The 22,623-nt window shown below is 41.2% G+C and overlaps 1 protein-coding gene across 2 annotated transcripts in view; it reads left to right on the forward strand.

Annotated features, from left to right (window-relative positions):
- Positions 1–210: 210 nt before the first annotated feature.
- LOC115105248 (glucocorticoid receptor-like) overlaps positions 211–22,623 on the forward strand; it is a 102,336-nt gene continuing 79,923 nt past the window's right edge. For both annotated transcript variants that reach the window (XM_029627033.2, XM_029627035.2), the window contains exons 1-2: positions 211–1,526; positions 17,639–18,711. In XM_029627033.2, coding sequence (XP_029482893.2) covers positions 17,648–18,711 — 1,064 coding nt within the window. In that variant the 5' untranslated portion in view covers positions 211–1,526; positions 17,639–17,647. The remainder of the gene's footprint in view (positions 1,527–17,638; positions 18,712–22,623) is intronic.

Here is a 22,623-nt window from a genome sequence, read left to right on the forward strand (position 1 = left end):
TTAAAAAAAAAAAAAAAAAAAATGAACAAATTATTGCTTTTTGTTGAATTTCTATAATATTCCAACCTTGTTAAGCATTATTTAGTCAAAATATGGCGTGATTGCACTATTTGTATCCGCTTGCATCACGTTCAAAGAAGGACCTTTTAATTTGAAGGCGAACCGCAAACGCCACTATTGTGACTAATCCTTATTGTGGCTTGCTTCACATAGGTCCCTTCGCCCCTATGTACATTTTATACGGACTTTGTTGCGCCATTGAAATGATTCGTGTTAGTCATAGTGTGCCGTGCTTTTGAAGTTTACACAATTGTACCGAATTTATGTCTCTATATATAACGTTGTTAGTTTGTGTTTTAGAATAGCTCGCTTCACATACTGCAGTGTCACCTGGAGCGCGCCTCAAGGACGTCGTCTACAAAGTTTCTTTGCGTTGGAAGTTGAGTGGCTATAGCTAGCTAGGACTCTGTTTTCGTACTTATTGGCTAGCAATGTGTTGTCATTCGTAAGTAACATCAGATATGTTTTAACACAATCATGAGTTATAATAACTAGTCATTATTGACAAACGTTAACAAAGTCCACGATTTGAAAGGTAGTAGCTAGCTAAGCTAACGTCGCTACCATTGGTTATAGCTAGCGAAATTAGCTAACGTTGCATGTACGAGTTTGGCGTAACTTGATAAAGAGAGGCAATGTTACCAGTAATCGAAAACACTTTAAAAGTGTTTTTCTATTTGCAAGTTAGCTTGTTTACTGGATCTACATTGGCTTGAGAGGCTGTTAGATGCTGATTATGATTTTATACATTCTAATCAATTCCATACAACTATGTTTCAGGGCGGAATATTCTAATCGTTCAATTAACAGATAATTCTCAAATAACAGAGGCCAGCAGCCGTGTTTTTGACAGCTTTTTAGAGTATAACGGTAGTCCTGTCTGTCTTTAGAGGGGCGTTTACCGCAGTTTGCTAATGTGCAGCACCAGCTAACGTTTTAATCTGTAACTACTGTAACGTTAACTGTAACTCGCCAACTAGCTTGGATATTATGTAATGTCAATGAGTTTTCTACTGTACTGCATCATAGAATGCTGGTTATGTCAATTCTGCTGTCCATTTAGAATTTATAGCTAACGAATTCATGTTCGTTTTTGCTTACTGTCTGAGTTAAGTAGATTGCTAGCAAAAATAGCTAACTTGACTGCATCCTGTTGGCTTCTTTTAACATTTGACAGCACCATACATAAACTGTAGCTAGCTACGTCACGTGAGCAAGGGAATAACAGCGCACGAGCTAACAAGCTACATCAATACTTTTCCAACGGGGAATGCAGCAAATCATTCAGCGCTGCACGAGGAATATTTCCTGTGAAGACGGATTAGAAGCCATAGAGCTCAGAAATTCAGCGTTGCACGAGGAATATTTCCTGTGAAGACGGATTAGAAGCCATAGAGCTCAGAATTCCAGCAAAGTCGAACTGAATGGATATGATCTAGTTTGGAAAACTCCCTTGTCTGATTAAGGTAACATGTCGTCGAATGTGTGATTTGATTGCATCTTGTTGTATTTGGCAGCTATCTTGCATGATCTGGCTAGTTACAGCCATAAATCCCGTAACGTTACCTCATAACGTTAGGAGATATTTTATTGTGCAATGATTCAGCTGTAAAGTAGTCTGTGCTCTCTTCTTTAGTTAGACGCCCTTCTTGTCAGTGTAAAAATTATGCGTCTCAGTAGAGCATTTTATCGCCATGTCGATCCCTGAGCCCATTGGTGATTTTATTAGCCACAAAGCTTACAAGCTTCATGTACATACTTTAGTTTATATGATGTAATAATCACTTTCTCCTGTTTAACTTGATGCAATTCCCAGTCGCAGCCAATAGGTTGCACCACTGCGACCCTTCATATTTAGCTAGCGAGAGAGAACAGGGGTCTTCAACCTTCTCTTTGCCAGGGACCCCCTCGCAGACAACCAGGGACCCCCCACCCACCACACACATAATTGTTCACATCTTGTCTTATCGTCAGGTGAATGATAATGGAAAGGAGGAGTAATCAATATTTTAAAATGAATAGATTTGGTAGATGGATTTCCCACATAATTGGAGCAAGTGTAAACGCTTACCTTTCTAGCAAATAGGCTGTTAATTCCAAACACATTTTTTGCTAAGAGCAGCTGTTTAGTTGGTTAGTCATGTGTTGGTGAAATTAATTTTCATGTCAAGAAAGATTCTCAGTCAGTGGCACTTGGTGCTCTGGTAGCCTATTATTGTGTGCGTTTTCAAAGCCTATGTTAGGTACTCCGGTGAGTGTAATTGGCTCAGTATTAGGAGTTGAGAAATAAAGTTGTCGTCATTAGCAGGGTTGGGTAGGTTACTTTCTAAATGTATTTTTGGATTACCCTAACTCAAAAACGTAATCTGATTACATTCAGTAACTTGTAGATTACTTTCCCCTTAAGAGGCATTAGAAGACAACAATGTGTGTTGCAGGATAAATCAATGTTGAAGTTTACATAGCTGGCCATATGGATGTTACGTTTTACTTAATGGGTTGGTTATGTAGACTTCTAACCCATTGCGTTGTACTACATATAATAATATGATTAAATGAGACTTTGGTTTTTAATGTAAAGGTATTTCAGAATTCCAGTCATTCCAATAAATTAAGTGCCCTTTAATCTTCAAGAATAGGACTTGGAAATATGGAAGTATAGGTTAGCAAAATTGTTTTACCTGAGTGTAACCGATGTGAAATGGCTAGCTAGTTAGCGGTGGTGCGCGCTAGTGGCGTTTCAATCGGTGACGTCACTTGCTCTGAGACCTTGAAGTAGTGGTTCCCGTTGCTCTGCAAGGGCCGCGGCTTTTGTGGAGCGATGCTTCAAGGGTGACTGTTGATGTGTGCAGAGCGTCCCTGGTTCGCGCCAAGGTCGGGGCGAGGGGACGAACGTAAAGTCTATACTGTTACATGAGCATGACCCCAAAACGAAGGACTTATTAGCCAGTCGTACTTTGTTGTTTATTTGTTGTCATGGAGGACTGATTGGGCTCATTAATTTGAGTTGAAAAATAAATGCTGCGCTCATGGAATGGCATGCTTTGAGCACTACTGAAAAGTGAATTTGCTATAGGCCTATTGTTTACCTTTTTGTTGGTGGCACTTTGATATCTTGATAATATGCAACTGTTTTTAAAGGGTAAATCCACAGGTGAAACCATAACAAAACGGTCGCCCCGCCTCTTTTGGTAAAAAGCTGAGGAATGGGCCTGGAGAAATGTAACCACTCCCAGATTAATAGACAGAGCTATGGCTGCAAGGACTGACCCTCCATTATTTACAAATAGTTGTTTTAACCATGTTATGAGGCTATACAGTGTTTGTTTACATTTACAATGTTTACAAACATTGGTGTAAAACAAGCTTATATTTTGAGTTTTCATGGAGTGTGACAGGTTCATGAGGCATAAGTTATATTCTTCACGAATCAAAGGATATATATTTACTCACTCACTCACTCTCTCTCTCTACCTGTCAAAAGTTTTAGAACACCTACTCATTCAAGGGTTTTTCTTTATTTGGACTATTTTCTACATTATAGAATAATAGTGAAGACATCAAAATTATGAAATAACACATGGAATCATGTAGTAACTAAAAAAGTGTTAAATAAATCAAAATATATTTGAGATTCTTCAAAGTTGCCACCCTTTGCCTTAATGACAGCTTTGCACGCTCTTGGCGTTCTCTCAACCAGCTTCTCGAGGTAGTCACCTGGAATGCATTTCAATTAACAGGTGTGCCTTGTTAATTTGTGGAATTTATTTCTTAATTGGTTTGAGTCAATCGGTTGTGACAAGGTAGGGGGGGTAAATAGAAGATAGCCCTATTTGGTAAAAGACCAAGTCCATATTATGGCAAGAACAGCTCCAATAAGCAAAGAGAAATGACAGTCCATCATTACTTTAAGACATGAAGGTCTGTCAATGTGGAACATTTCAATAACTTTGAAAGTTTCTTCAAGTGCAGTCGCTAAAACCGTCAAGTGCTATGATGAAACTGGCTCTAAATGATGACCGCCACAGGAAAGGAAGATCCAGGGTTACCTCTTTAGCAGAGGATAAGTTCATTAGAGTTACCAGCCTCATAAATTGCAGCCCAAATAAATGATTCACAGAGTTCAAGTAACAGACACATCTCAACATCAACTGTTCAGTGGAGACTGTGTGAATCAGGCCTTCATGGTCGAATTGCTGCAGAGAAACCGCTACTAAAGGACACCAATAAGAAGACTTGCTTGTGCCAAGAAACATGAGCAATGGACATTAGACCAGTGGAAATTTTTCCTTTAGTCTTGAGTCCAAAGTTGAGATTTTAGGTTCCAACCCCTGTGTCTTTGTGAGACGTGGTGCTGGTGATCTCTGCATGTGTATTTCCCATTGTAGAGCATGGAGGTGTTATGGCGTGGGGGTGCTTTTCTGGTGACACTGTCAGTGATTTATTTAGAATTTCAAGGTACACTTAACCAGCATGGCTACCATAGCTTTCTGCAGGGATAAGCCATCCCATCTGGTTTGGGTTTAGTCCCACTATAATTTTTTCCCCCAACAGGACAGTGGCCCAACACACCTCCAGGCTGTGTAAGGGCTATTTTACCAAGGAGAGTGATGGAGTGCTGCATCGGATGACCTGGACTCCACAATCCCCGACCTCAACCAAATTGAGATGGTTTTTGGATGAGTTGGACTGCAGAGTGAAGGAAAAGCAGCCAGCAAGTGCTCTGCATATGTGGGTACTCCTTCAAGATTTTTGGAAAAGCATTCCTTGTGAAGCTGGTTGAGAGAATGCCAAGAATGTGCAAAGCTGTCATCAAGGCAAAGGGTGGCTATTTTAAGAATATCAAAACTAAAATATATTGTTGTTTAACATATTATTTGGTTACTACATTATTCCTTATGTTATTTCATAGTTGTGATGTAAAAAATAAAAACGTGTGTATGTATATATATATCCATATCCAAAAATAGACAAAGGGTCAATCAAAAGTGTGCAAGTTTGAACATGTGTCCATTAGGCTTGTGGTTTTTTTTTTTTTATCAGTGTGAATTAGATTGAGCAATAAAAGTCCCACTTTTTTTTCGTAGTCTTGGCTCCCCACTATGCAGCTGTTGCAAGACATTTTTTTTTCTCCCACTGGCTGTCCACTGGTTTCAAAAACAATGATTGCTAGGCAGCTTAAACTTCTTGAATTCAACCATTATTGGGTCCAAATACACATTTAGAATTGTGACCAGCCATCCACAACAACCACAATCCGTAATGCGCAAATAGCTAAATGAGAGTGGCAGTGTGATTCACATCAATGTGCTTTGTAGATATCAATAATAACTGATAGCCGTATCGCCGTAGATTACACCACTGCTGTCATCCTTACCTTCAAGCGTTTATTCAAGTTGGATAATCTTTGGATGCCGACAGCAGTTGCACCATTGGAAGACTTAGCTTGGACTGTAGCCTAAAAAAAAGCCTATTCCTGCTCTTTTCCCACAATCCATCAAACACATTTGGTGTGCCATCATCATGATCTCTGACTTGTGGTCAGACTCATTTAGGTGGAACAAATTAAACTTGCTCCTTTTTTTTCAATGCTGATTTGAATTTGAATTTAATTGAAACAACAGAAGGGACAAAGTTTTTGTTTAAACTGGAGATTTAAACGATGATGGCGAATCCTCCTGGTTTATCGACCTTGCCATCGTACTGAACTAGTTCCCGACTGCGCTTCACAGAAGGACAGTTTTTAAATGTGCCAATTAATATTTACATTTTGATTGGTCTGGTAAGTTCGTTTTCTTTAACTCGTGTTGAGAGTTTGAGTTTCTAACCATTTCAACGTATGGACCATGGTCTCACATCTTTTGGTCTGATATATTAATTCTTAGCGAGTCCTTTTATGTACTCTGGTCAGAAAGGGCGGTTCCATCACGCTGACGAGCTCTCTGACCTCATCTGGGGCGTGGCTACTTAATGTGCTAAGTATACGATTAGAAGTTCTCTTATGACTCCTAAAATCAAATTCCTATCTTAACAAAAATAGTTTTACCCATTTTCATATATCAGACAACGTATTGGATGGAATGGGGGGGGGTTTCCGTCCTAAGTTACAGTATTTGGTTCATACAGTTTTTAATGACCTCGCCAAATGAAAAGTAATATGACATTGGTCAGCAGGGACCTAAAGAATATTCTTAACATTCCTATATTAGCAGCATTGTTCCAATATTAACTTTTGGATGGTAGTTTTGGCAGCAGGTCTTCTGTAGACAAGGACATTCCTTTACCAATACTGAAGAGCAAGGGGAGATTCCCCTTCTGCCTATGTTATGACAGTGTTAATGGTGTCAGAACATTATCAAAATGTTTTTTGTTGTTGGCAGAAATGCTTTCTTGAACATGAACTTTCATGTGCCTTAAACTTGTATGCCATCTTTAAATACAAATAAAATTGTTCAATTACGAGCCTTGTTGGTTAAGCCACATAAAAAGCAGCAACCTTCCCACTAGCCATGATTGGCTGAGATAATGTGTGGGCTGGACATACAGCGAGAGGAGTTCGGATTGGTCTGCCCTATTGAAGCCTTTTTGCGTTGGCCAGTCTGTTGGCTATGATGTCGAACGTGGCTTTAAAAAAAAATGTAGCTGCATAAGTGTTGCTCTCCACTTTCTGGAGGATCGAGTTTTGAAATCAGTGGAATTAGAGTATGATGGCTAAAGAGCTGGGACAACACCTGCTTCAGGATTATGTCTTCAAACTAAGGGCATTTGTGTCATGGACCCGTGACAGGGAGACGTGTCCAACATGCATGATTATGTATACAGGTAAGATGGTCTAGCTATCTACATTTTCAGATATTACACGTTTCTAATTTTGACAGTGGTTTTATTTCAAGCTAACGTGTATATTAGCTAGCGTTAGCTGGCTGGCCTGTTAGCTAACGTGATGTGTGTGTGTGCTCTCACATGTTGTTTACCTAACGATGTTCATTGTTTGTTTACCTAGGTAGCTAGCTACATGTCTTAAGCTAAAGTATACAACACCAGTTGAATATGTCCGGTGTCAGTAAACGTTGGCTAAAAAGCATAATGAAATTGTTGCCTGCAGAGTTGGTTAGGCTGTTTTCAAGTTATCCAGAGGTAAACCAATCAACAACCAGAGAGTCAAGTGTGTGTGCTCTGAAAGCAAGGAGATAGATGGGTGGGGCTAAAGCTTAAGAGGGTGTGAACGATGCTGAATGAGTGTACACGACGAGCTTTCTCAACACAAATGTAATTTATCAACTTTCAAAGCAGAATTACTTTCCCATTGTTCCTCAAATACAGTGTATGATATACCATGTTGTAGCTCTGAGTCTCTACTTTTATCCAATGTAAAAAAATATATATATATATTTTTAAATGATGTTGTTACTCCAGGTGGTGAGTCACAAATCGTTATGGGCTTATCCTAAAACTGATAATTTATCTCATCAATCTACACGCAATACCCCATAGTGACAAAAAACAGATACCTTATTTACATAAGTATTCAGACCTTTTGCTAGGAGACTTGAAATTGAGCTCGGGTGCATCCTGCTTCCGTTGATCATCCTAAATGTTTCTACAACTTGATTGGAGTCCACCTGTGGTAAATTAAATTGATTGGACAGGATTTGGATCATTTTTAATTTTTTAATCAAATGTGTTTTTGGGGGGTAGAAATGCCTTGTGGAACGTGTGAACTTTCATGTGCTTTAATAACAAACTTGTATGCCAGCTGTTAAATTACGAGCCTAGTTGGTTTAGCCACAGACAAAGTCAGCAACCTTCCCACTAGTCATGATTGACTGAGATATTGAGTGGGCTGGACATTCCGAGAGGATTTCGGATTGGTCTGCCATGTAGCACGTTGGAGCTGGTCAGTATGTGTAGGTAATCCTGTCTAACGTGGCTTAAAAAAATTGTATTCCATAATAGAACTGCGTAAGTGTTGCTCTCCACTTTTTTGAGGACAGAGTTTTGAAATCAGTGGAATTACAGTATGATAGCTAAGGAGATGGAGAACCACTGTCTCCAGATTACATCTTCAAAGTGAGGGCATCCGCAACCATAGCATCCATGACAGAGAGGGAGAAGTCTCCATCTATGTATACAGGTAAGATAGTCTAGCTAGCTACATTTTCAGATATTACACTTCTAATTCTGTCAGTTTTCATTTCAAGTTAGTGTACTGTTAGCTAGCTGGCTTTGCTAGCTAACTTTACGTGTATTATAATATTATTTGTATCTCGGAGCCATTTGCTTTGCTAGTGATAGCCTAGTGTTAGCTAGCTAACATTGAACCTGGTTGGTTAGCTACCTGCAGATTCATGCAGGGTAGTAACGACATGAGTTGGGATTATGGTTCATAACATAAAACCAGCCTAACCAGCTCTGCTAGGGTGAGCAAAATGGTCGGAGTTAGCTGCTCTCTCATTTGTGTCTAAGTAGCTATTAAGCTAGTGAATGTTAGCTTGGGTGTTTGACTGCTGGATCAACCCTTTTGAGATGGTTGGGGCTAAAGCTTAAGAGTGTGTGTGAATGATGCTGAATTGGTGTGAACAAAGAAGAGCTCTCCAATAGGTGTACCAAAACATTCAAAGGAGATGGTTGTCCTTCTGGAAGGTTCTCTGGAGCTCTGTCAAAGTGACCATCAGGTTCTTGGTTACGTCCCTGGCCGAGGCCCTTCTTCGCCAATTGCTCAGTTTTGCCGGGCGGCCAGCTCATTTAAGAATAATGGAGGCCACTGTGCTGTTGGACCTTCAATGCTGCAGAAATGTTTTGGTACCCTTCCCTGGATCTGTGCCTCGACACAATCTTGTCCCGGAGCTCTATGGACAATTCCTTTGACCTCATGACTTGGTTTTTGCTCTTACATGCACTGTCAACTGTGGGACCTTATATAGTGAGATGTGTGCCTTTCCAAATCATGTCCAATCAATTGAACTTACCACTGCTGGACTCCAATCAGGTTGTAGAAACATCTCAAGGATGATCAATGGAAACAGGATGCACCTGAGCTCAATTTTGAGTCTCATAGGGTCTGAATACTTATGTAAATACAATATTTCTGGAGAACAAATGAGGGCATACATCTGTAGATGGAGGGAACAAAAATAAATGTCAATTTTAGAATAAAGCCGTAATGTAATAAAACTTTCCAGAAGCACTGTAAATGGATAGGGATAAATTGAAATGTTTCTTACAGAAGAAATATGAAATGCATAAGCATGGTAGCAATTGAAAGGGAACAATTTGGAGATTATGGGAAATTGTTAGACCAAAGTTGTGGACAGTTGACAAAACTAAATCCAAACATTACACTTGATTTTATGTACATTTCCATTTACTATACTTTTGGCCACATTTGTTAACTAAATCTGAAAATGCGCTGGATACATTCAGTAAGAATATTCCTGGAAATGTGGGGTAGGACAACAAATGCAAGGGTTTGAGTGAGAGGAGTAACTGGTGTCTTCAAGTGACCACACACACACCTCTCCAACGTGCACAGTTCCTAAGTAATTTCAATGCACTTTTATGACTCAAATAGTCTTCAACTAGGTTTATTTAAAAACAAATTTTTTAGCTCTCCTAGCTGTGCCGTTGAGGAACTTAGAGCAGGCACATTTATAGTTGTTTTGTTTGTTACACAACCCTGCATCCCCGCAATCACACAGTTACAGTTCTTTACCATTCCGAAAACAGCCCTTTTAAAAAATAAAATAAAAATTGCAATCTAATAAAAGAGCCTTCTATAGGTTACTATTTATTTCTCAGCTTTCCTAATATTAAGCACATTGCTTATCTTTACAACAGGAGTATAGCCTACCTGGCTGGTATGAAAATATGCTTATCGCATTGCTGTGCTTATAATGTGAAGAAATAGCCTAATAGTTTATCAACATTTTGAGCTAATTGTTATCTGTTGCATCAGCCACGTTGCATAACAGCAAAGAGCAGCTGTTTTTGAGTGAGTTCGATCAGTTTTTATTCAACACTTTTACAAAACATAAAATGTGCCCCCTACCTCCAATCGCACTACAACCAGCAGCTGCAATGAATTAGTAGCGAAGTGTAATGTTCCCTCTAAGCTGCAAGCTTGCCTTGGACTACCGTGCAGAATAAGTATCAGCCTGCTCAGAGAAGCACGGGATTGAACGTCACTCAACTTTCTAGACATTTCTCCTTTCGTTACCACTATAAATGTTTCACTCTACTGTGGGAATTGTGTTTGAATCAATGCAATATTATCCACTTTCAATATAACCTGCATTACATTGCACCATGACTGTGTGGCCACAAACGCCTCCAACTCAATCAAGTTTGTAGACGACCCAACAGTAGTAGGCCTGATTACCAACAATGACGAAACAGCCTACAGGGAGGAAGTGAGGGCCCTGGCAGAGTGGTTGAGGGAGATATTATTTTCCTTCCACATCAACAAACGAAGGAGCTGATCGTGGAGTTTAGGAGACAGCAGAGGGAGCACGCCCCTGTCTACATCGATGGCACCGCAGCGGAGAAGATGGAAAGCTTAAAGTTCCTCAGCGTACACATCACTGACAATCTGTCATGGTCCACCCACATTTTCCTGGCACCACAGCGCCTCTTCAACCTTAGGAGGCTGAAAACTTTCTGCATGGCCCCTAAGACCCTCACTAACTTTTACAGATGTACAGTTGAGGGAATCCTGTCTGTCTGTATCACCTCCTGCTACGGCAATGCACCTCCCGCAACCACAGGGCTCTCCAGAGGGTGGGATGGTCTGCCCAAAGCATCTCCGAGGGCATGCTGCCTGGCCTCCTGTGGACACTTACAGCACCCGACGTCAAAGAAAGTTCATCAAGGACATTAACCACCCAAGCCACGGCCTGCTCACCCCGCAATCATCCAGAAGGCGAGGTCAGTACAGGTGCATTAAAGCTGGGACCGAAAGAGTGAAAAACAGCTATCTCATGGCCATCAGACTGTTAAATAGCCATCACTAGCTGGCTACCACCCTGTTACTCAACACTGCACCTTAGAGACAGCCTTATGTACATAGTACAGCACTTGGCCCCCAAAACAAGCCATACCATATACCCGCCAATTTGTGGAGTCAACAAAAGTCAGAGATAGCGTTATAAATATTAACTTACCTATCTTCATCGGAATGCACTCAGGAATTCCAATTCCATAATAAATGTTTTTTTGTTCGATAAAGTACATCTTTATGTCCAAAACCTCCTTTTTGTTCACACGTTTAGTTCACTAATCCAAATGCACAAAGCACGGGCACTAAGTCCAGACAAAGTTCCGTTAAAGTTCGTAGAAACATGTCAAATAATGTATATAATCAATCTTTAGGATGTTTTTATCATAAATCTTCAATAATATTCCAACCGGACAATTCCGTTGGCATTAGAAAGGAAAGGGAACGACCGTCGCACTCACACGCGAGACTAAACTAAAGGCTTTCAGCCTGACCATTTGTTGAAACAGCTCTTATTCGCTCCCCTTTCACAAAAGAAGCCTGAAACAACTTTCTAAGACTGTTGACATCTACTGGAAGCCTTAGGAAGTGCAAATTGACACCATTTACACTGGATATTGGATAAGCAATCACTTGAAAAACTACAAACTTCAGATTTCCCAATTCCTGGTGTTTTGCCTGCCATATGAGTTCTGTTGTACTCAGACATTGAGTGTTTTCTTTCCAAATCTACTAATTATATACATATAGCTTCTGGGCCTGAGTAACAGGCAGTTTACTTTTGGGCACCTTATTCATCCAAGCTACTCAATACTGCCCCCCATTCCCAAAGAAGTTAAGTAGCCAATAGGTAGATGGTATCATCATTTGTCTGATTCTCTGTAATAATGATATGGGAATAATAATGCATTTTATTTTGGTTTCTTATATCAAACATCAGTCAACATTTTTCAGTCACCACCTTGTCTGAAGGACAAGTGTGTAAACAGGTTAATATCAATGTTTTTTTTCATAAGTCTCTTGGAATGTAAGCCTACATTGACACCATACATTGGCTGCTACTGTAGGCTGAATGATAGAACAGCTATTTCCATGTTAATGTTATGGGATGCATTTTTCTCCATTTGTTTTTGATGTGAACCCTTTGGAATTACCTGGATTTCTGCATAAATCGGTCATCAAATTTGATCTGATCTTTTTACAGGCCACAACAATAGAAAAACAGTCTGCAAATTATTGTATTTTTCTTGTCTATATTGAATATAGATAGTGTAGGTTGGAAAAAGTATGTGAACCCCTAGGCTAATGACTTCTCAAAAGCTAATTGGAGTCAGGAGTCAGTTAGCCTGGAATCCAATCAATGAGACGATGTTGGTTAGAGCTGCCTTGCCCTATAAAAAAACGTTTTCTATTCACAAGAAGCATTGTCTGATGTGAACCATGCCTCGATCAAAATAGATCTCAGAAGACCTAAGATGAAGAATTGTGGACTTGTATAAAGCTGGAAATGGTTACAAAAGTATCTCTAAGCCTTGATGTTCATCAATCCACGGTAAAACAAATTGTCTGTAAATGGAGAAATTTCAGCACTGTTGCTACTCTACCTAGGAGTGGCCATCCTGCAAAGATGACTGCAAGAGCAGAGCGCAGAAGGCTGAGCTTAAGAAGTATCTTGGAGTGCCAGCTAAAGACCTCCAGAGATTTCTGTAACATGCTAACATCTCTGTGGACGAGTTTACGATATGTAAAACACTAAACAAGAATGGTGTTCATGGGAGGACACAACCAAGAAGCCACTGCTGCACGTCTGAAGTTCGCAAAAGTGCACCTAGATGTTTCACAGCGCTACTGGCAAAATATTCTGTGGACAGATGAAACTACATCGGAGTTGTTTGGAAGGAACACCCAACACTGTGTGGAGAAAAAAAGGCACCGCACACCAACATCAAAACCTCATCCCAACTGTAAACCATTGTGGTGGGGCATCATGGTTTGGGGCTACTTTGCTGGCTCAGGGCCTGGGCAGCTTGCTATCATCGACGGAAAAATGAATTCCCAAGTTTACCAAGACAGTTTGCAGGAGAATGTTAGGCTCTCTGTCCATCTATTGAAGCTCAACAGAAGTTGGGTGAAGCAACAGGACAACGAACCAAAACAGAAGTAAATCAACAGAATGGCTTTACTTCTAACAGAAGAAAATATGCCTGACCTCAGCACGATTTTGAGATGCCATGGCATGACCACGAGCAGTTCACACCAGACATCCCAAGAATATTGCTGAACCGGGGCGGCAGGGTAGCCTAGTGGTTAGAGCGTTGGACTAGTAACTGGAAGGTTGCATGTTCAAACCCCTGAGCTGACAAGGTACAAATCTGTTCTGCCCCCCCACTGTTCCTAGGCCCTCATTGAAAATAAGAATGTGTTCTTAACTGACTTGCCTAGTTAAATAAAGGTAAAAAAAAAACTGAAACTGTTTCGTAAAGCCGTTGTGCAGGTCTGATTCCAAACTACAGAAAATGTACTGCAAAATATTCTAACAAGTCCGCTTATGGTAGAGTAATGAACATTCAATTTTCTGGCAACCACTCTGGTGGACATTTCTGCAGTCACCATGCCAATTCCACGCTCCCTCAAATCTTGAGACATTTGTGGTTGCAGTGACAAAACTGCACATTTTTAAAGTGGCATTTTTGTGGCCTTTTTATTATCCCCAGCACAAGGTGCACCTGTGATCATGCTGTTTAATCAGCTTCTTGATATACCACACTTGTCAGGTGGATGGATTATCTTGGCAAAGGAGAAATGCTCACGAACAGAGATGTAAACAGATTTGTGCACAAAATGTGAGAAAAGCTTTTTGTTCCTATGGGAAATTTTTCAGATTTTTCTTTCAGCTCATGAAATATCGGACCAACACTTTGCATCTTTCATTTTACATTTTTGTTCAGTGTAAACAGTGGTGTAAAAGTACTTTAAAGTAGTCCTTAAGTTGTTTTTGGTTGGTTTTTGTATTTGACTATTTATATTATTGACAACTTTTACATCACAACATTCCTAAAGAAAATAATGTACTTTATACTCCATACATTTTCCCTGACACCCAAAAGTACTTGTTACATTTTAAATGCTTAGCGGGACAGAAAATAGTCCAATTCACACACTTATCAAGAGAACATCCCTAAAGCCTCTGATCTGGTGGACTCACTATACACAAATGCTTTGTAAATAAAGTCTGAGTGTTGGAGTGTGCCCCTGGCAAGCCGCAAAAAAATAATGTTAATTGAATTGTGCCGTTTTGCTTATTTTAATATAAGGAATTTTTCATTATTCGTATCTTTTACTTTTGATACTTAAGAATATTTAAAACCAAATACCTTTTACTAAAAGTAAGTAAGTAAATGTAAAGTAGTATTTTACTGGGTGACTTTTATTTGAGTCGTTTTCAATTAAGGTATCTTTTACTTTTTCTCAAGTATGACAATTCGGTGCTTTTTCCACAACTGAGTGCATATCGTATGTTATGGAAGTGTACAGACACTTTTTGCGATTTCGCTTGTAGTTTTTCCTATATTAATATAGCATGCTAGCTGTTCCTGTAAACTCTTCCAGTCATTCTGCTAACGCTAGTTAGCAATGGCTCGCAAAAATGCATTCAACTTCCTTCAAACAGCACGCAGAGACATAAAAATTGTATTCATGAGTTCATCTGACTCTGGGATAGTAGAAAAGGGTCATAATTGTCAAAATGTCGCAATATCCCTTTATGATCCGTGTTGAGTTGGTGTATATTTGTAGCAAACAGAGCGAGCAGTGGTGCGAATGTGATCCACGGGCATACAGTTACCACTTGCTCCTTATCTCCCTCCCTACAGTGCAGTGGCGGCCATCAGTTATATTTCAGATGGTGTCAACACATTTTCATGCATTTTAGAGTAGTATGTCTTTTTTGAAAGTCAGAGAGCCTTCCAGCAATGATATCACTTACCCCATCTTTTGCCACCACTGCTGGAAAGAAATCCTAAAAGAAACTCTGACTTGAGCTGTGTTTAAATACTCATACTAACTGCACCAACAGTACTATTTGTGACATAGTGGGGCAAAAAAAGTATTTAGTCAGCCACCAATTGTGCAAGTTCTCCCACTTAAAAAGATGAGAGGCCTGTAATTTTCATCATAGGTACACTTCAACTATGACAGACAAAATTAGATTTTTCTTTCCAGAAAATCACATTAAAAATTTTAATGAATTTATTTGCAAATTGGAAAATAAGTATTTGGTCAATAACCAAAGTTTCTCTCAATACTTTGTCATTGCCAACAAAGGGTATATAACAGAGGTCAAACGTTTTCTGTAAGTCTTCACAAGATTTTCACACACTTGCTGGTATTTTGGCCCATTCCTCCATGCAGATCTCCTCTAGAGCAGTGATGTTTTGGGGCTGTTGCTGGGCAACACGGACTTTCAACTCCCTCCAAAGATTTTCTATGGGGTTGAGATCTGGAGACTGGCTAGGCCACTCCAGGACCTTGAAATGCTTCTTACGAAGCCACTCCTTCGTTGCCCGGTTGTCATGCTGAAAGACCCAGCCACGTTTCATCTTCAATGCCCTTGCTGATGGAAGGAGGTTCTCACTCAAAATCTCACGATACATGGTCCCATTCATTCTTTCCTTTACACGGATCAGTCGTCCTGGTCCCTTTGCAGAAAAACAGCCCCAAAGCATGATGTTTCCATCCCCATGCTTCACAGTAGGTATGGTGTTCTTTGGATGCAACTCAGCGTTCTTTGTCCTCCAAACACGACGAGTTGAGTTTTTACCAAAAAGTTATATTTTGGTTTCATCTGACCATATAACATTCTCTCAATCTTCTTCTGGATCATCCAAATGCTCTCTAGCAAACTTCAGACGGGCCTGGACATTTACTGGCTTAAGCAGGGGGACACGTCTGGCACTGCAGGATTTGAGTCCCTGGCGGCGTAGTGTGTTACTGATGGTAGGCTTTGTTACTTTGGTCCCAGCTCTCTGCAAGTCATTCACTAGGTCTGTGTGGTTCTGGGATTTTTGCTCACCGTTCTTGTGATCATTTTGACCCCACGGGGGGAGATCTTGCGTGGAGCCCCAGATCGAGGGAGATTATCAGCGGTCTTGTATGTCTTCCGTTTCCTAATAATTGCTCGCACAGTTGATTTCTTCAAACCAAGCTGCTTACCTATTGCAGATTCAGTCTTCCCAGCCTGGTGCAGGTCTACAATTTTGTTTCTGGTGTCCTTTGACAGCTCTTTGGTCTTGGCCATAGTGGAGTTTGGAGTGTGACTGTTTGAGGTTGTGGACAGGTGTCTTTTTATACTGATAACAAGTTCAAACAGGTGCCATTAATACAGGTAACGAGTGGAGGACAAGAGGAGCCTCTTAAAGAAGAAGTTACAGATCTGTGAGAGCCAGAAATCTTGCTTGTTTGTAGGTGACCAAGTAGTTTTTTCCCCACCATAATTTGCAAATAAATTCATTAAAAATCCTACAATGTGATTTTCTGGATTTTTTCTTTCTCATTTTGTCTGTCATAGTTGAAGTGTACCTATGATGAAAATTACAGGCCTCATCTTTTTAAGTGGGAGAACTTGCACAATTGGTGGCTGACTAAGTACTTTTTTGCCCCACTGTAAATGGACTATATAGATACTAACTATATCCTTAATATGACTAATAAGTATGCCAAAAGTCCCCGGATGTCGTACTACTTTCGCCAAAATACAAAGTATACAAGCAGTGGACACTTTCCATGCTTTTAGGGCCCATAATGCAATTCTAAAGAAAATGGGCTTGTCTTTACATCGTTTTCAGATTTGAAGAAAATTTCGGAAAATATGCAGCCGAAATGTAACGAGAGCGGATACAAATTAATTTTCTGTGAAACCCCACCAGCAAGACTCGTTGTTTGTTATGCAGTATGTTGGCCATGGATTAACATGAACAAAGGGTCCAATCACTCATATCCTTTTAGAAATGGCAAAGCTTTCGCTATACTGATGCAGATCTTTAGATGTTGTACATATTCAATTGTGTAATTCCAAACTTTGTCCGCAACGTTATATTCCATTTTGTTAAACTTAAGTGATATTTTTCCGTGTGCGAGCATGCGCGTGCTTTCTCTTTCCCATTGTGGTGATATGAGAAAAGAAAAAGCATGCTCATGCTTGCATACAGAAAAACATTGCTTGAGTCTAACAAAATGGACGTAAAATATTTATGTAAATGTAAACACTGTTTCAGATGTCTATAGGCTACACCTCTGATTTCTCGATTGAAGGTATTTTTTGCTAGTTTATTGGTGGTCATGACATGTAGCTACAACATTGGAATATTATTTACACTGCTGTCATTGTCAGTGATGTAGAAGCCAGGAGAGATGTGATCATATGGTTTAAAGATCAAATATGTGCATTGAAATGATTGCATAGTAAATAACAATGTACCCATTTTTAAATTCAGACAATTATTTTTAATTATCAGTCTGTTGCCGTTTTTAAATTGAATTACAAGCACTTTCTAAACCAGTGCTTTCATCCCTGTGTGTGTCAAGCAGGATCAAGAAATGGATAACCAGGACAAGAGCTTAGAGAGAGGTGAAGAGGGAAGCTTCTCGGTTAACGCAGGCAGTTCCAAGGCCACCACATTAACTTCAGTGATGCATTTGCCTGGCTCCACACCCCAGCCTCCAGTCAGAGACTCCTGTAACGGACTGAATGTCACTAAGATTCAGGGTGAGCTCTCCACAGCAGGGACAACCTCCATTGGACTCCCTATAGAGGAGGCTGAAGTGAAGTTAATGGGCAAGGCCCTGAGAATGCAGATTGCACAGAAACAGCAGCAGAATCATCATCAACAGCAGCAGCTGTTTGAGAACTTTGCTCTGTTGGAGGAGAGCATTTCAGATTTGAATCGAGCCAACACCCCAGGGACCTCCGTACTTGGATGTTCTAATTACCTTCTCCCTCTGAAAACTGAGGACTTTTCACCAATGGATAAGGACAGGCTTGACATGGAGACGGTCAGCTTTGGACAGTCACTGAAGGACTTGGATGTCAACGAGAGGCTCCTTGGTGACAATACGCTGGACATTCTGCGGGATTTGGACTTGCCTGGCTCTCTGTCTGACCTGAATGAGTTTTACCTGGCTGACGAGGCCGCTTTCCTTTCCTCCCTGTCAGTGGATGATGCCCTGCTTGTTGAAGGCAACATGGAAACCAAGCCCATAGTCAGTAGCAGTGGGGGAAACTGTAAAAATGTGAATGGTGTGGGGCAGCAACTGGGCCCAGGGATCTCCATGTCTGTCATCAAGACCGAGAAGGACTCTGACACCTCCTTCATCCAACTTTACACCCCGGGGGTAATCAAGCAGGAGAACGAGCGCCAGAGCTACTGTCAGATATCCAGCCTGGACATACCTGGTACCCACAGCTCGGTGGGCTCCATGAGTGGGCCGAGTTACCACTACAGCACAAACACATCGACGGCAGTGTGCGTACAGCAGGATCAGAAGCCTGTCTTTGGCCTGTATCCGCCACTGCCCTCAGTCAGTGATGGCTGGAACAGAGGCCAGAAATTTGGGGATGGATCAGGGATGTCAACTCCATCTTTTCATGTCAGCTTCAGCAGGTAAGTCACTTATTACAAATAGTTTAATGTACTGTGTGCACTTTTGAATGATTTAACATTGCATGATTTATGAATAAGGAATGATTTTAGGAATATAAATAGATTTTTATTTGAACATTCCTGAATCTGAAACATCCTTGCATTTGTCAATATGAGTCAGAGTAGACGGGGGGGCGCGTTGTCAGCTGGGAGGCCATATTTCCATATCTGCCTTGACTCATCAAACCTCCTTCATTACAAACACATGGTCCCCTCTGAGTTCTCCTTGCTCCCAAAAGGAGCATACAAATTCCTCAGGATTTAGACGCTTTCTTCCTTTGCTATCCTTACTGTGGATCAGGAGCAATAATACCAGGGAGAGGAAGGATGTGACAGTACATAACTGCAAATGTGTGGGTTGATTGACTCTGTGTAGGCTTACAGCAGCAGATGCTAGAATTAACGGAGTAACCTGTCATTAAGCCCTTGAGCAAACAAGTTTATCTGTGTTTGCTTCAGCTGCTGCTCATTCAGATTAAAATGGACACACTACCATAGTTTTGCTGTTAATCCCCATACATCTCTCTCATCCAAGGTCACATTGAGGGCTCATTGTACTTTCTCAGCAAAGTTCTTTGGCATCCACGACATCTGAGTGCGATATACAGTTGAAGTCGGAAGTTTACGTACACCTTAGCCAAATACATTCAAACTCAGTTTTTCACAATTCCATTTAATCCTAGTAAAAATTCCCTGTTTTAGGTCAGTTATGATCACCAATTTTTATTTTAAGATTGTGAAATGTCAGAAAAATAGCAGAGAATGATTTATTTCAGCTTTTATTTCTTTCATTACATTCCCAGTGGGTCATAAGTTTACATACACTCAATTAGTATTTGGTAGCATTGCCTTTAAATTGTTTAACTTTGGTCAAACATTTTGGGTAGCCTTCCACAAGCTTCCCACAATAAGTTGGGTGAATTTTGGCCCATTCCTCCTGACAGAGCTGGTGTAACTGAGTCAGGTTTGGGCCTCCTTGCTCGCACGCACTTTTTCAGTTCTGCCCACACATTTTCTATGGAATTGAGGTCAGGGCTTTGTGATGGCCACTCCAATACCTTGACTTTGTTGTCATTTTGCCACAACTTTGGAAGTACAGTAGGGGCTAAAAAGTATTTAGTCAGCCACCAATTGTGCAAGTTCTCCCACTTAAAAAGATGAGAGAGGCCTGTAATTTTCATCATAGGTACACTTCAACTATGACAGACAAAATGAGAATATTTTTCTCCAGAAAATCACATTGTAGGATTTTTTATTAATTTATTTGCAAATTATGGTGGAAAATAAGTATTTGGTCAATAACAAAAGTCTCTCAATACTTTGTTCTATACCCTTTGTTGGCAATGACAGAGGTCAAATGTTTTCTATAAGTATTCATAAGATTTTCACACACTGTTGCTGGTATTTTGGCCCATTCCTCCATCCTTCGTTGCCCGGGCGGTGTGTTTGGGATCATTGTCATGCTGAAAGACACAGCCACGTTTCATCTTCAATGCCCTTGCTGAGGGAAGGAGGTTTTCTCTCAAAATCTCACGATACATGGCCCCATTCATTCTTTCCTTTACACGGATCAGTCGTCCTGGTCTCTTTGCAGAAAAACAGCACAAATGCATGATGTTTCCACCCCCATGCTTCACAGTAGGTATGGTGTTCTTTGGATGCAACTCAGTATTCTTTGTCCACCAAACACAACGAGTTGAGTTTTTACCAAAAAGTTATATTTTGGTTTCATCTGAACATATGACATTCTCCCAATCTTCTTCTGGATCATCCAAATGCGCTATGCTATAGCAAACTTCAAACAGGCCTGAACATGTACTGGCTTAAGCAGGGGGACACGTCTGGCACTGCAGGATTTGAATCCCTGGCGGCGTAGTGTGTTACTGATGGTAGGCTTTGTTACTTTGGTCCCAGCTCTCTGCAGGTCATTCACTAGGTCCCCCCGTGTGGTTCTGGGAATTTTGCACACCGTTCTTGTGATCATTTTGACCCCACGTGGTGAGATCTTGCGTGGAGCCCCAGATCGAGGGAGATTATCAGTGGTCTTGTATGTCTTCCATTTCCTAATAATTGCTCCCACAGTTGATTTCTTCAAACCAAGCTGCTTACCTATTGCAGATTCAGTCTTCCCAGCCTGGTGCAGGTCTAAAATGTTGTTTCTGGTGTCCTTTGACAGCTCTTTGGTCTTGGCCATAGTGGAGTTTGGAGTGTGACTATTTGAGGTGTGGACAATGTCTTTTATACTGATAACAAGTTCAAACAGGTGCCATTAATACAGGTAACGAGTGGAGGACAGAGGAGCCTCTTAAAGAAGTAGTTACAGGTCTGTGGGAGCCAGAAATCTTGCTTGTTTGTAGGTGACCAAATACTTATTTTCCACCATAATTTGCAAATAAATTCATTAAAAATCCTACAATGTGATTTTCTGGATTTCTTTTTCTCATTTTGTCTGTCATAGTTGAAGTGTACCTATGATGATAAATTACAGGCCTCTCTCATCTTTTTAAGTGGGAGAACTTGCACAATTGGTGGCTGACAATACTTTTTTGCCCCACTGTATACTTGGGGTCATTGTCCATTTGGAAGACCCATTTGTGACCAAGCTTTAACTTCCTGACTGATGTCTTGATGTTGCTTCAATATATCCACACACTTTCCCTGCCTCATGATGCCATCTATTTTTTGAAGTGCCCCAGTCCCTCCTGCAGCAAAGCACCCCCACATGATGCTGCCACCCCCATGCTTCACAGTTGGGATGGTGTTCTTCGGCTTGCAAGCCTCCCCCTTTTCCCTCCAAACATAACGATTGTCATTATGATATAGATATTTTTGTACCTGTATCCTCCAGCATTTTACATTTACATTTACATTTAAGTCATTTAGCAGACGCTCTTATCCAGAGCGACTTACAAATTGGTGCATTCACCTTAAGACATCCAGTGGAACAGCCACTTTACAATAGTGCATCTAAATCTTTTAAGGGGGTGAGAAGGATTACTTTATCCTATCCTAGGTATTCCTGAAAGAGGTGGGGTTTCAGGTGTCTCCGGAAGGTGGTGATTGACTCCGCTGTCCTGGCGTCGTGAGGGAGTTTGTTCCACCATTGGGGGGCCAGAGCAGCGAACAGTTTTGACTGGGCTGCGCGGGAACTGTACTTCCTCAGTGGTAGGGAGGCGAGCAGGCTAGAGGTGGATGAACGCAGTGCCCTTGTTTGGGTGTAGGGCCTGATCAGAGCCTGGAGGTACTGAGGTGCCGTTCCTCTCACAGCTCCGTAGGCAAGCACCATGGTCTTGTAGCGGATGCGAGCTTCAACTGGAAGCCAGTGGAGAGAGCGGAGGAGCGGGGTGACGTGAGAGAACTTGGGAAGGTTGAACACCAGACGGGCTGCGGCGTTCTGGATGAGTTGTAGGGGTTTAATGGCACAGGCAGGGAGCCCAGCCAACAGCGAGTTGCAGTAATCCAGACGGGAGATGACAAGTGCCTGGATTAGGACCTGCGCCGCTTCCTGTGTGAGGCAGGGTCTTACTCTGCGGATGTTGTAGAGCATGAACCTACAAGAACGGGCCACCGCCTTGATGTTAGTTGAGAACGACAGGGTGTTGTCCAGGATCACGCCAAGGTTCTTAGCGCTCTGGGAGGAGGACACAATGGAGTTGTCAACCGTGATGGCGAGATCATGGAACGGGCAGTCCTTCCCCGGGAGGAAGAGCAGCTCCGTCTTGCCGAGGTTCAGCTTGAGGTGGTGATCCGTCATCCACACTGATATGTCTGCCAGACATGCAGAGATGCGATTCGCCACCTGGTCATCAGAAGGGGGAAAGGAGAAGATTAATTGTGTGTCGTCTGCATAGCAATGATAGGAGAGACCATGTG

Source organism: Oncorhynchus nerka, linkage group LG22 (genome assembly GCF_034236695.1).
Source record: "Oncorhynchus nerka isolate Pitt River linkage group LG22, Oner_Uvic_2.0, whole genome shotgun sequence".
Classification (NCBI taxonomy): Eukaryota; Metazoa; Chordata; class Actinopteri; order Salmoniformes; family Salmonidae; genus Oncorhynchus; species Oncorhynchus nerka.